The sequence below is a fragment of the Staurois parvus genome, unplaced genomic scaffold (assembly GCF_062004578.1).
Source record: "Staurois parvus isolate SC_StPar_1 unplaced genomic scaffold, SC_StPar_1.0 ptg000402l, whole genome shotgun sequence".
Lineage (NCBI taxonomy): Eukaryota > Metazoa > Chordata > Amphibia > Anura > Ranidae > Staurois > Staurois parvus.
The window spans coordinates 4,853,118-4,865,877 of NW_028318198.1; the positions used below are offsets into that span (position 1 = coordinate 4,853,118).

The 12,760-nt window shown below is 41.1% G+C and overlaps 1 protein-coding gene across 1 annotated transcript in view; it reads left to right on the top strand.

The window, feature by feature from the left end:
• The first annotated feature begins 6,781 nt into the window (after window positions 1–6,781).
• The window catches only part of LOC149455144 (pancreatic alpha-amylase-like), a 30,725-nt gene continuing 24,746 nt past the window's right edge, over window positions 6,782–12,760 (top strand). The window contains exons 1-2 of the mRNA XM_089686552.1: window positions 6,782–6,972; window positions 10,390–10,536. Of these exons, the coding sequence (XP_089542678.1) occupies window positions 6,805–6,972; window positions 10,390–10,536 (315 nt within the window). The 5' untranslated portion in view covers window positions 6,782–6,804. The remainder of the gene's footprint in view (window positions 6,973–10,389; window positions 10,537–12,760) is intronic.

Here is a 12,760-nt window from a genome sequence, read left to right on the forward strand (position 1 = left end):
ATTCATCTACTCTTGGTCCGGCCCCCGGGTCCAATATATGAACCCATTGCGGCCCTCAAGTCAAAAAGTTTGCCCACCCCTGCCCTAGTCCATCTCAGGTGTAAGCAAGAGAAGGTGGCTATATTGCTACATATAGTGGGACCATGGAGCATGTATGTAGCCACCCTCTAACAGTAAGTTGGATTACAGCAGCAAGAACGAAAAAGATTTGGAGGAGACAGAGCACAATTGAAGGTTCTTTGTTGAGTTAAAAACAACATATATTTGAATAGAATATATTTTTTAAACCAGTTTGGTGACACTTTAAATCCCTAATTAAAAATCAATCCTACTCCAGAATCCATGTATTTATTAACCCTTCACGGTCATTAAATGATTAAACCAGATGTTAAACATTGTCTGCAGGGTTGATAATCATAAAATTAACAATATCTTGCATAAGAAAGGGGAATAATATTAAACCGGAATAAATACAAACCATAAAACATGCATAAATAAGTAGTGACATCTGCTATCAGGACATTTATCTATGAATTAATGTAATTGTGATCTTTAATCCCTTCCCTTTAGGCCTAAAATTGATGGGAAGATATGGCCCAGACAGGGGAACTAACAGCAGGGAGTAAAATCCATACAAATTGAACTACCTTCCTCCCATATCCCCAACCTCCTCACTATAATAAAAACATACAGTGTGTATTCATACCAAGCTATAGTAAAAAAAATAACGTACTGGGGAGGAAAGAGCTGAATTCTGAATGGATACCACTATAAAAAAAATATATAGTTTAACCCTTTAGGCTGGAAGTACTCAGTCTAAAATCCACACTCTCTTTTTTTATCCTGGAGTCCAATGGAGTCACCCCTCTCCAGTTATTCTTTACCTGTTGGATCCGCATAAATTTTACTTTTCTGCTGTGATAATTATGGTAACTTGTGAAATGGGCCGAGTGACTATGGAGAATTTCAGCCCTTTCTGAATCTAAAAACAGTTAAACCCTCAAGGTTTTCACAAAGGTGCTTGTCCCTGTTTTGGTTCTGCTTCTTTCTCAATGGATTCAGCTTGAGGGGTATCTTGATGATCTGCTAAAGAATCTCTGTCCTCTTTGTCCTTGTCAACCTTCATCCAACAGAGCTTTGGCTGGATCCTAAACCTCCAGAAGTCATCGTTTGACCCATTTCACTGATTGGAGTACCTGGGTCTGACAGTGTCCATGTCTTTGTCTAGAACCTTTCTGTGTTAGGAAAAACATCTGTCCCTCTGTTCTCATACCAGGACCCAGAGGAAGCCCTCGATTCATGCTTTCTTGATGGTCTTGAGTCTCATGGTTTGCTCAGTTTTACTCCAGACCCTTGCTGCTCATTACTTATTGTGGTTGCATGGGTCAAACAGATTCAGCCCTAGGACTGTACCATGTGTCTAATCCCCAGGTCAGACTTTCCTTAGCATGGTAGATTTTTAAACTAATGCTGGGATTAGGGTAGCACTTTTCTCAACAGTTGTTCAAGGTTCTCATGACTGATGCCAGCCTGTTGGATTGGGAAGCAGTCCAGAAATACGGATACAGAGGACACTTTTGAAGGTTAGAACATCGGCTTTTCAAAAAAATTATCATTGCAACTGGGAGGCCTTTTTTGCTTGGTGCAAGTTGAGGATTATAATATGTGGGGTCTTGCGAGCTACTATGGTGCTAAAAAGGTTTATACTAACCAATAAAGTGCTGTGAGTTATTAAATGATTAAATTATAACAGATCGCCTACATATCACACACACCCATACCAATGTGTTATAAAAAAAATAATAATAGTATCGCGTTCTACTAACAAATGAATAAGTGGTTATCCAACAACAAAATTATTAACCAAAGAAAATGTATCCAAATATAATATCACAAAATGATATGTGTTCAATCCACCACTATTGCGTTGTTATAACAACCAAAATGCGCACCTTCACTGGTTGTGCTCTCACCGTGTAAATACGACCATTTACCAGGTCCCCCTGATGAAGCCATGTGACCCGGTGGTGTAATGCGTAGGGGACTCTGACGTCACAACGCTTAAAGAGACAGGCAACACAAAGTAAGTACACAGCAGTGATTGCTAATACATACTGTGGATTGATTTGAAAGTCATTTTAACTACAATTACATGTGAGTGCACTAATATATGTTTGATAAATGTTTTAAAAGAAGTTAAGGTACTATGTTTTTATTACTCTTTATGGCATATACATCTATGGAGGAAGAGTTTTAAGGAAGTGCTCAGCTATGAGGAAAGATTAGAGGAACTGAATTTATTCTCTCTTGGAGAAGAGGAGATTAAGGGGGATATGATTAACATGTACTGTATAAATACATCATTGGTTCATATAGTGAACTCGTTGTACAGTTATTCACCCTGAGGTCATCACAGAGGACAAGGGGGCACTCTTTACGTCTGGAGGAAAAGAAATTTAATCTCCAAACACGGAAAGGTGAGAGCTGTGAAAATATGGAATAAACTCTCTCAACAAAAGTTGGTTCTTGCCAGCTCCATGGATTACTTTAAAAAGGGCCTGGATTCTTTCCTAGATACACAGAATATAACTGGATACTAACATTTGTAAAGTTGATCCAGGGAATATCCGATTGCCTTTCGAGGGATCAGGAAGGAATTTTTTTCCCTGCAGGAGCAAATTGTATCATGCTTTGCTGGGTTTTTTTGCCTTCATCTGGATCAACTGTGGGTATAAGATAGCTTTTTTTTTTTTGTTATGGTTGAACTGGATGGACTTCTGTCTTTTTATCAGCCAGACTAACTATGTAACTATGTAAGTGAGGGGATCCTAAATCTTGGAGAGTGACATTCCCATCCAGTTCTAAGTCCAATTTAAAGGGTCACAAGCTATATATGGCCTCACTTAACAGCTTGGTCGTATTTACCAGGTGATAGCACAACTGGTGAAGGTGCACATTTTGGTTGTTATAACAACGCAATATTGGTGGATTGAACACATATCATTTTGTTTACATCACCTGAAAAATTGTGAAGTCACAGATTGAATAAGGACAATTAATTTTGTAAAAGGGATATTATACTTGGATACAAAATTTGCTTTGGTTAATAATTTTGTTGTTGGATAACCACTTATTCATTTGCTAGTAGAGCGCAACACTATTATTAATTTTTTGAAGTTAAGGAACATACTCCATTCGATGTATTCTGTCCTACCTCCAGTCTGGTCTGACCCACCAGTTTTTCTTAATGTATATTGCAGTGTACAATTTTGGCATCTGTTGAGATGAATGAACTCCTGCACATATGCGTGAGTGATGTTATTTACGCTCATCAAAATAAAATGATTGAAGATTGGAACCCAGGAGAAGACCAGCCAAAGATGTCACCAGCTGGCAAAGGAGCTCCTGGACACTGTATTACTGGAGTAGAGGTGAGCATAGTTCAGTTTTAAATACCAATAAGGAACAATCTTTCCTTTGGCTGTTCTGGTTCAGAGACCTGTGACTTCTCACTCTTTGGTTAAAGTGGAACTTAATCCATAACAATTTAATAAAAAAAAAAAATTTTTTTTAGCAAGAAACATACACTGCTCAAAAAAAATTAAAGGAGCACTTTGAAAACACATCGGATCTCAATGGGGAAAATATCATGCTGGATATCTAGACTGATATGGACTGGGTAATGTGGTAGGAACATAATGATGCCCCATCATTTGATGGAAATTAAAATTATCAACGTAGAGAAGGACTGAATTTAAAGACACCCCAAAAATCAAAGTGAAAAAAATTATGCAGCAGGCTAGTCCATTTTGCTGACATTTTATTGCTGAAACTCAAAATGGTACCCCCCCCCCATGCTTTTCTGCATGCCTGACAATGTTGGGGCATGCTTCTAATGAGACGACGGATGGTGTCCTGGGGTATTTCCTCCCAGATCTGGACCAGGGCATCACTGAGCTCCTGGAAAGTCTGAGGTACAACCTGGTGGCATTGGATGGACAAACATGATGATATCACAGAGGTGTTCTATTGAATTCCAGTCGCGCGAGTGTGGGGACCATTCAGTGGTATCAATTCCTTCATCCTACAGGAACTGCCTACATACTCTTGTCATATGAGGCTGGGCGATGTCGTGCACCAGGAGGAACCCAGGATCCATTGCACTAACATAGGGTCTGACAATGGGTCCAAGGATTTTATCCCCATGCCTAATGGCAGGGTGCCATTGTCTAGCCTGTAGAGGCCTGTTTGTCCCTCCATGGATATGCCTCCCCAGACCATCACTGACCCACCACCAAAACGGTCATACTGAACAATGTTACAAGCAGCATAACGTTCTCCACAGCTTCTTTCACGTCTGTCACGTGCTCAGGGTTAACTTGCTCTCATCTGTGAAAAGCACAGGGCGCCAGTGTTGGACATGTCAATTCTGGTGTGCAATGGAAAATGCCAGTTGAGCTATATGTTGCTGGGTGGTGAGCACAGCGTCCACTAGAGGATGTTGGCCCTCAGGCCACCCTCATGAAGTCTGTTTCTGATTGGTCAGAGACATTCAAACCAGTGGCCTGCTGGAGGTCATTTTGTAGGGCTCTGGCAGTGCTCATCCTGTTCTTCCTTGCTCAAAGGAGCAGATACCAGTCCTACTGGTAGGTTAAGGACATTCTATGACCTTGTCCAGCTCTCCTAGAATAACTGCCTATCTCCTGGAATCTCCTCCATGCTCTTGAGACTGTGAGAGGCAGCAAACCTTCTGGCAATGGCACGTATTGATGTGCCTTCCTGGAAGAGTTGGACTGCCTGTGCAACCTCTGTAGGGTCCAGGTATTGCCTCATGTTACCAGTAGTGACACTGACCCTAGCCAAATGCAAAACTAGTGAAAAACAGGAAAGATGAGTAGGGAAAAAAATGTCAGTGGCCTCCACCTGTAAAACAATTCCTGTTTTGGGGGTTGTCTCATTGTTGCCCATCTAGTGCGCCTGTTGTTAATTTCATTAACACCAAAGCAGCTGAAACTGATTAACAATCCCCTCTGCTACTTAAATGACCAAATCAATATCCCAGGAGTTTAATTGACTTGATGCTATACTCTGATTAAAAAGCATTTCTTTTTAATTTTTCTGAGCAGGGTACATTCTACGTTAATAATTATGCTACCAAAATTAGTGTGTGCTGTCAATTGTCTCAAGCATTGCTCCTGTTTCTTGTTGCTGGAGGCTGCCATTTTGCTGAAGTCCAGAGCCCTGAGCAGCAGTAAATCTTTAGGCTTTTAGCAGATTGGCCTTTAGATTTTTAGCACAGTGGCAAAAAATAGAGAGCAACCGAGTGACTACAGAGCAGAGTGAGACAGTGTATTACTGGATTTCAAACAGTATAGGCACTCATTTTTAACGTTTTACATAGCTATACCTGCAAAAGTTGGCAGTACGAAGTGATCTAGCAGGACTTAATTTTCTGTGTAAAGTTTCACGTACAATCCTCAGCACTGGCCAATGTACACAGTAGAACCAAAAATTTCACCTCCTCCCAATACAAATCCCACCCCCCCCCTTCCCAGTACAGATCTATCCCCCTAGTACAGAACTTCACACCCCACCCCTGTACATATATATCCTCCCTCAGTTCAGATTCCACACCTAGTATCCTCATGAGACCTCAGATACAGTAGCAATACACAGTGAGAAGTCCTTGCCTTGGCTTTATTTATTTCAGGTACTTATATAGCACCATATAGTCAATTTACGCAATGATTTACATATACTGTATATTATACATTCACATCGGTCCCTGACCTCAAGGAGCTTACAATCTAAGGTCCCTAACACACATATCCTGTACATATACTAGGGCCAACTTTTGGAGCCAATTAACCTGCCAGCATGTCTTTGGAGTGTGGAAGGAAACCGGAGTACTGAGAGGAAACCCACACATGCACAGGGAGAACATGCAAACTCTGTGCAGGTGGTGCTGTGGTTGGGATTCAAATTCTTGCATTGCTGTGGTGCCTGATGTCTTGACTGGTGGAGCAAGTTGGTGGCTGCAATCCAAGTGACAATGCAGTGCGAAAACTAAAGCGCTCATGGCATTAAGACTTGGGGCATCGAGCAAGAGATGAGAACGCCTGACGCTAGCACTGCCCATGACCTCCACCTAACACTCTGCAAATATTTAGCATACACATATAAGTTTAAAATGCTTTGAAATAGTACTCCAATAGAGCTACTTTGGGCTGCTTTGAGAACATTGGTACGTAAAATACAGTATATGAAGGCTGCCGGCAATGTCTGTAAGGTAAAGTGCTTCAGATTTTTGCCATGTACAACTGAGTTTATTCCTACACTCCCCACAATGATAAAAACATGAGAAAGCTTATGGGGAGTGTTCTTACAGCTTGATCAACGCTCACCAAATGTCTCTTCCTGGTATCCATGTAAACTACAGTAGATTATAATGACATTTTATTAAACAATATAAAGTATTACTTAACAGCTGTTGTGCAACATAGGGAGGGAATCAAATGGCAGGAACATATCTAATGCATAAACCCAGACACCCCATTATATAAATGCATCCTTGTACTAAAATGTAGAGGGCATGATTTAATAGGTACACAAAACATTTATAATAAGCAGGCATTTTCAAGATAACAGCACGTCAGAGACTTTTATGTAACAGTGAGAAATTTTTGTACGCATTCACCTGCCACATGTGGGAGTGTATTGATGTGTTCTCTACGTCAGGCTTTGTAGATAACTCCAGGATTTAAATAGGAAAAAAAGAGAAGCCTAGCTACTGTAGAGTCCAAGATGAAGCTCCTACTTCTTTTTGTATTTGTGGGGCTTAGCTGTGCCCAATACAATACAAATTTTATGGCTGGCAGGACTTCTATGGTCCACTTGTTTGAATGGCGCTGGGTAGATATCGCTGCCGAATGTGAGAGGTATTTGGCTCCCAATGGATTTGGTGGTGTACAGGTAAGTGCATTCTGAACATGCTTCTATGGCTCCCCAAAGCCTTGTTCAAATGAGCATACGGTTGTATGGGAGCAGTGTGTACAGCAAGCTTTTGCAAAGCATCTGTAGTGCTTTCAGAAATCTTCAAGTAGCTTTTTGGCTCTTACAAAGGAAGCCTCAGTTTCAAATGAGATGTTGAACAGATTAAAGTGAGTGTAGTGGCTGTCACTTTAAACAAGCAGTTAGCAGGTTTCAGCAGGATTTCAATGAGCTTCATGTAGTGCTGAATCTTCTTGATCGTCCACTGGAAGTGTAATACAAGCCCTTAGGGGTGATCTGTTGCTGCACAGCTGCTGGGGAGTCTGGGCCAGGTCTCCACAGGTCAGATCAAGACCTCAATGATGAAGAAAAATAGCTAAAGTTTTTAAATTAAAAATAAATGCTTTGCCTAAGCCAGCTGTACATACTGTACTGCTTATATTCAAGCTGAAGTCCACGTGAAAAAGATTTAAGACATCTGTGATGAGACAAAAAAAGTATTTTCTCTGCCTCTAGCAAAAAAAGTGTTGCATTATGTCATGAACCATTTCAATAACTAATAAATTCAAAGAATACATTTCTCAAGATTCTTCTGAAGTTCTTACTAAAGCTCAAAAAATGTAATCAGTTAATATATCTTATCCTGTTGTCTTGCAAGATAATACATTATAACAAATGAGTTTATTAGGCTGCAACTTTAACTTCACAGTTTTCTATGGATCCAAAAGCTTAGTAGTTTACAGCATCAGGAATTTCCATAAATTATTGAAGTTTGCAGATCTTCATTGCTATGTACAGTGCAATATTTTTTGCCCACTTTGCTTGGACAAGTTCCTTTGCACATTACATGGTATGCCATTTATACATTTTTCAGTTGAAACTATATATGAAATTAATACACATATATGGAACTGGACAGTTTTTTATCTTCTTTAACCACTTGCCCTCCAGAGGATTTATCCCCCTTCCTGACCAGGCCATTTTTTTTGGTACTTTAAATGACACACGGTCATGCAACGCTACACCCAAATTAAATTTACTTCCTTTTTTTTCCTCCAAATAGAGCTTTATTTTGGTGGCATTTGATCGCCTGTGCATTTTTAATTTTTGTGCTCTATGAAAAAAAGACCGACAATTTTGAGAAAAAAACTATATTTTTGACTTTTTGCTATTAAACATATCCAGTAAAAAAAAAAAAAAAAAATCAAATGTCATAAATGTAGGCCAAAATGTATTCTGCTACATGTCTTTGCTAAATAAAATCCCAATACATGTAAATTAATCTGTTTACGTGAAAGTTATAGCATTTACAAATGGTGGTATATATACTGGGGTTTATTTTTTTATATTTACTAGTAATGGCGGCAATCAGCGCCTTATAGCAGGACTGCAGCATACATTCTGTCACTTGGGGGAAATTACTTGATGTCACTGATATCCCCAGTGACACCAATACAGTGATCAGTGCTAATAAAAAGCACTGACACTGTACTAATGGCACTGGGCAGGAAGGAGTTAACTTTTGGGTAGATCAAAGGATTAACTGTGTGCTGTTTTATTGTGTGCTATGTGTGTGTGTGCTTCACTGTAAACACACTGCTTTGCATGGCTCTGCTATGCAAAGCCATGCATAGCAGTGTGCAGGAGCTGACAGGGGAGAGAACTGTACTGTTTACTTATAGTTCTCTCCCTCCATCAGTAATGCTCCTCGATCACCAGGTGCCGGCGAGTAATCACCAGCCGGGACTTGGTGACTGACAGCCGAGGCCGCGAATAGCGGCACGGGTAAGGCCCGCGCCCCCTACCCGGAAATGCAAAATCATGTATATATATACGTGATTTTGCGAACCTGTGCTGCCCTGTAACAGTATTACTGCTATAGGGTGGACGGGAAGCGGTTAGTGAACCTAAATATAGTTAGAAACTATGGGCATAATTCACTAAAGCTTATCGCATGAGTTAAGTCAGTCACATGACCACATCTCACATGTGAAAATGTTAATTCACTATTGCTAGTATGCGGGATTTACCAAAAATAGCAAAAACACTCAGTAAACACCGCATAAAAAGTCCTTAAAGCCAGTTCACAAAAGGAAATAAATAATTAAATGCAATCGGTAATTAAGTAGTGCTCCCGGAATGTGGTATGTACTGTATCTGGCAGTACTGTCATTGGTTGTTAAGGAACAAACAAACTATGAGTCATCAGCTGTCAGCGGGGTTCTCCACTGACAGCTGAATGTTTAAAAAAAGAATTGCCGGCAATTATAAAAGTAATAAAAAATGCTGTGGGGTCCCCCCCAAAATCCATACCAGACCCTTATCCGAGCATGCAGCCCAGCAGGTAAGGAAAGGGGGGACGATCGAGCACTTTGGGGCAGGGGGGCTCAGCCTCCAAAGCCCCTTGGTCCCATGTTGATGGGGACAAGGGCCTCTTCCCCACAACCATTCCCGGTGGTTGTGGGGGTCTGCGGGCGGGGGGCTTATCGGAATCTGGAATCCCCCAGATCCCAGCCCCACCTATGCGAAAGAGTATGGGGTACATGGTACCGCTACCCATTCACAAAAAAAAACTGTAGTGTGAAAAAAGACAGACAGTCTTTGACAAGTCCTTTATTTAAAGAAGGAAAGTAAAAAAATGTCCCCCAAAATAGATCAATCACGATGCCCACCACCGCCGACCCAAAAAAGGCTCCGCTAACGACGCTGGATCCCGCTATCTGACTGCTCCGCTGGCTTGACAGTTCTTAAATATGTAAGGGGCAGGGACACCCAGTGACATCCTGCATGTGATCCCGCCCCCGTGTGACATCATTGACCCAGCATGCCCTGGTCGATGATATCACAATTGGCGGGGTCACATGAATGATGTCACTGGGTGGCCCCGCCCCTTACATATTTAAGAACTGTCAAGCCAACGGAGCACTCAGATGGCCGGGAGCCAGGGTCGAGTACGGAGCCTTTTTTCCCTCCTTTTTTCGGGTCGGTGGGGGGCATCATGATTAACATTGGATCTACTTCGGGGGACATTCTTTTATTTTTCTTCTTTTAATAAAGGACTTGTCAAAGACTGTCTACTGTCTTTTTTATGCTACAGTTTTTTTCGTGTGAATGGATAGCGGTACCATGTATCCCATACTCATTCACATGGGGGCTGGGATCTGGAGACCCCCTTGCTAAAGGGGCTTACAAATTCCAATAAGCCCCACGCCCACAGACCCCCACAATCACCGGCCAGATGCCTGGTGTATAGGCTCTTTGTTTCCTTGCTTTAGGATTTTTGTTCTTCTGGGAAAAAATTTAAGATGACATGACTTATGGCCATGCATGTGATGTCTATTTGAAAGTATTATTATAAAGCAATCACATTTACTGACTGTAATCACTATTTTGCTACAGATCTCCCCACCAAATGAGAATATCATTGTTAGCAATCCCTGGAGACCCTGGTATGAGAGATACCAGCCAATCAGCTACAAACTCTGCTCCAGATCCGGTAGCGAGGCTCAGTTCAGAGACATGGTGACCAGATGTAACAATGTTGGGGTATGAACCTAAGCATTTTCTTCTATTTATTATGCACACATTATTTACTGCTTGCCATGTTTTTAATGTATAAATGCCAGTACAGTAATAAACATTTACATACAGTACATGCATACCTTAGCAAAACTTGCCTACCAAGTGTATTCCTTTTTGAAGAACTCTTTTTGATCCCTTCATCTTCAAAGTTTGTTTTAGTGGACAGCAAAACAATCAGTAGACCACAGCCTCTTTCCCTGTTCAAATGAAGAACAAAATCATCCTTCCTGACCCCATGTTGACACACTGACAGCTCTCTAGATTAAAGAGGTTGTAAACCCTTACATATACCCAATAAAGTGACTGGCCTTATATGATACACAGAGATAAAACAAATCATCCTACATAAGTTGTACCTGTTTATCTACAGTTTCTCTACTTCCATTCAAAGTCCAGAATTCATAAAGCTTTTCTGAGCTGTCAAAAAAAGGGACAGAGATCTGAAATTACACACTGCAGAGCTCAGCGAGGATAGCTTTGAGAGCAGATTGGAGGGAAGGGACACCCCCCTTCAAACAGCACAAAGGAACAGAGCTGAGGCTGTCATTTCTTTTGGTGTCAGTAAAACTTGTCAGAAGTGACGGATGCAGATAGCAGAGAAACAAGGCAGCAGACATAAATGACACTTAGTGCTATGGATTGAGACAAGCACATGCTATAGAGGGATATGCTTTGTTCATATTTCTTTTACAACCATTTTAATGTACAATTTAATATGTTTATAGATACTAGATTAGATATTCTCTGTTTTTTCATATACATCAACATATTGTAAAGTTAAAAACCACCTGCATAGTTGAGTCCTTATGCTAAATGTGTTTGTAGAAATAAAACAAAACAAAGAAAATAGACTTTTGGGGTGCCCCAGTAATTCACATACGCCAAATTGTACCAAAAAAAGACAGGGAGTGCACACCCCACACACTTTATACAAAAGAGTGTGACATATCATAAAAATCCTATCTGCATAGATTGATCCTCTCTAAGAAACATATATTGTTACAATTTAATTTTCTGTAAGGTTAGGTTCACACCTGTGAGGCCATGTGGACCGCAACTTGCCTGGGCATGAGAGCCCATTCAATTGAATGGGCTGTCGTGCCTTGGGAGACACAAGAAAGAAGTCCCTGAACCATTTTTGAAATCACAGCCTGTGTGGGAACCGAGTTTCCCACTAGGGGTGCGATTTCCAGTGCGGGCGGCGTGCCATTATGGTTAATGGCACCCACCCACAGGTCCCTTATATCTCTGCGTGGGTGGTTGCGGCTGCTAGTATTTGTGTGGGTCCTGCAGCGGCACCACCTGCACAGATGTAAACCTAGCCTTAAAGAGAAAGTGTCCCACTTAAAAGGGGCTCTGCAAATGTAGCACTCTTTAAGACTGTGGTGCAATCGGTATTTCACAAGAATCCCTGCCTGCTTTATTAGGAGAGCAAAGAGTAGAGAGGTGAGATGCTATGGAGTATGTGCATACACGATCGGTCAGGGCATGTTCATGTGGAGCAAAAACTGGACCCTGGACAGTCAGCCATTCAGAGCATGGAGGCACCCAAGACTAGTTCCCCACACATATAAACACAGGAGGACACTAAAACCTGGCCAAATGTATGAGTAATATGTATCTAAGATAGTGTATATGGCACTGTGGATGTATAATCTCAGGACACAAAAAAGCAGACAGCACACACCATAAGGTGGAGGCAGGTGTACAGATAAGAGGCTTCCCCCAAGGCTGAAAATATCAAGCAATACAGCATCCCTAGAGCAGTTAAGTCTCAGCAGTGTGGCCAGTGTGTCTCCACACCTCTCACAGAAATAAATAATATAAAATAACTATTTGTGCACCTATCATAAAATTACTGACATGGCTGAATGTACACAATTCCAGCATTACTCACTTTAATAGACAATGTTGGCATAATGTGAGCAATAATGCTTAAAATGCAGAGGTGCTCCTTGTTGGAGAAAATATTGGCAAATCTATGCAATCATGGAAGAGTCATCCTTTCTGCTCTAGAAATGTAATATTTGTATAGCTGTGTGAGCTCCTCATACTAGGATACCTCAAATAGGTGAAACTGCGTGACTGCTTTAGTGGTACAGCATTGGGTAGATTTTTAATTTCCTACCATTGATAATAGCAGATCTGGCAATCTAGTAATGCTTTCTTTGCACTCAAAATCCTTTGT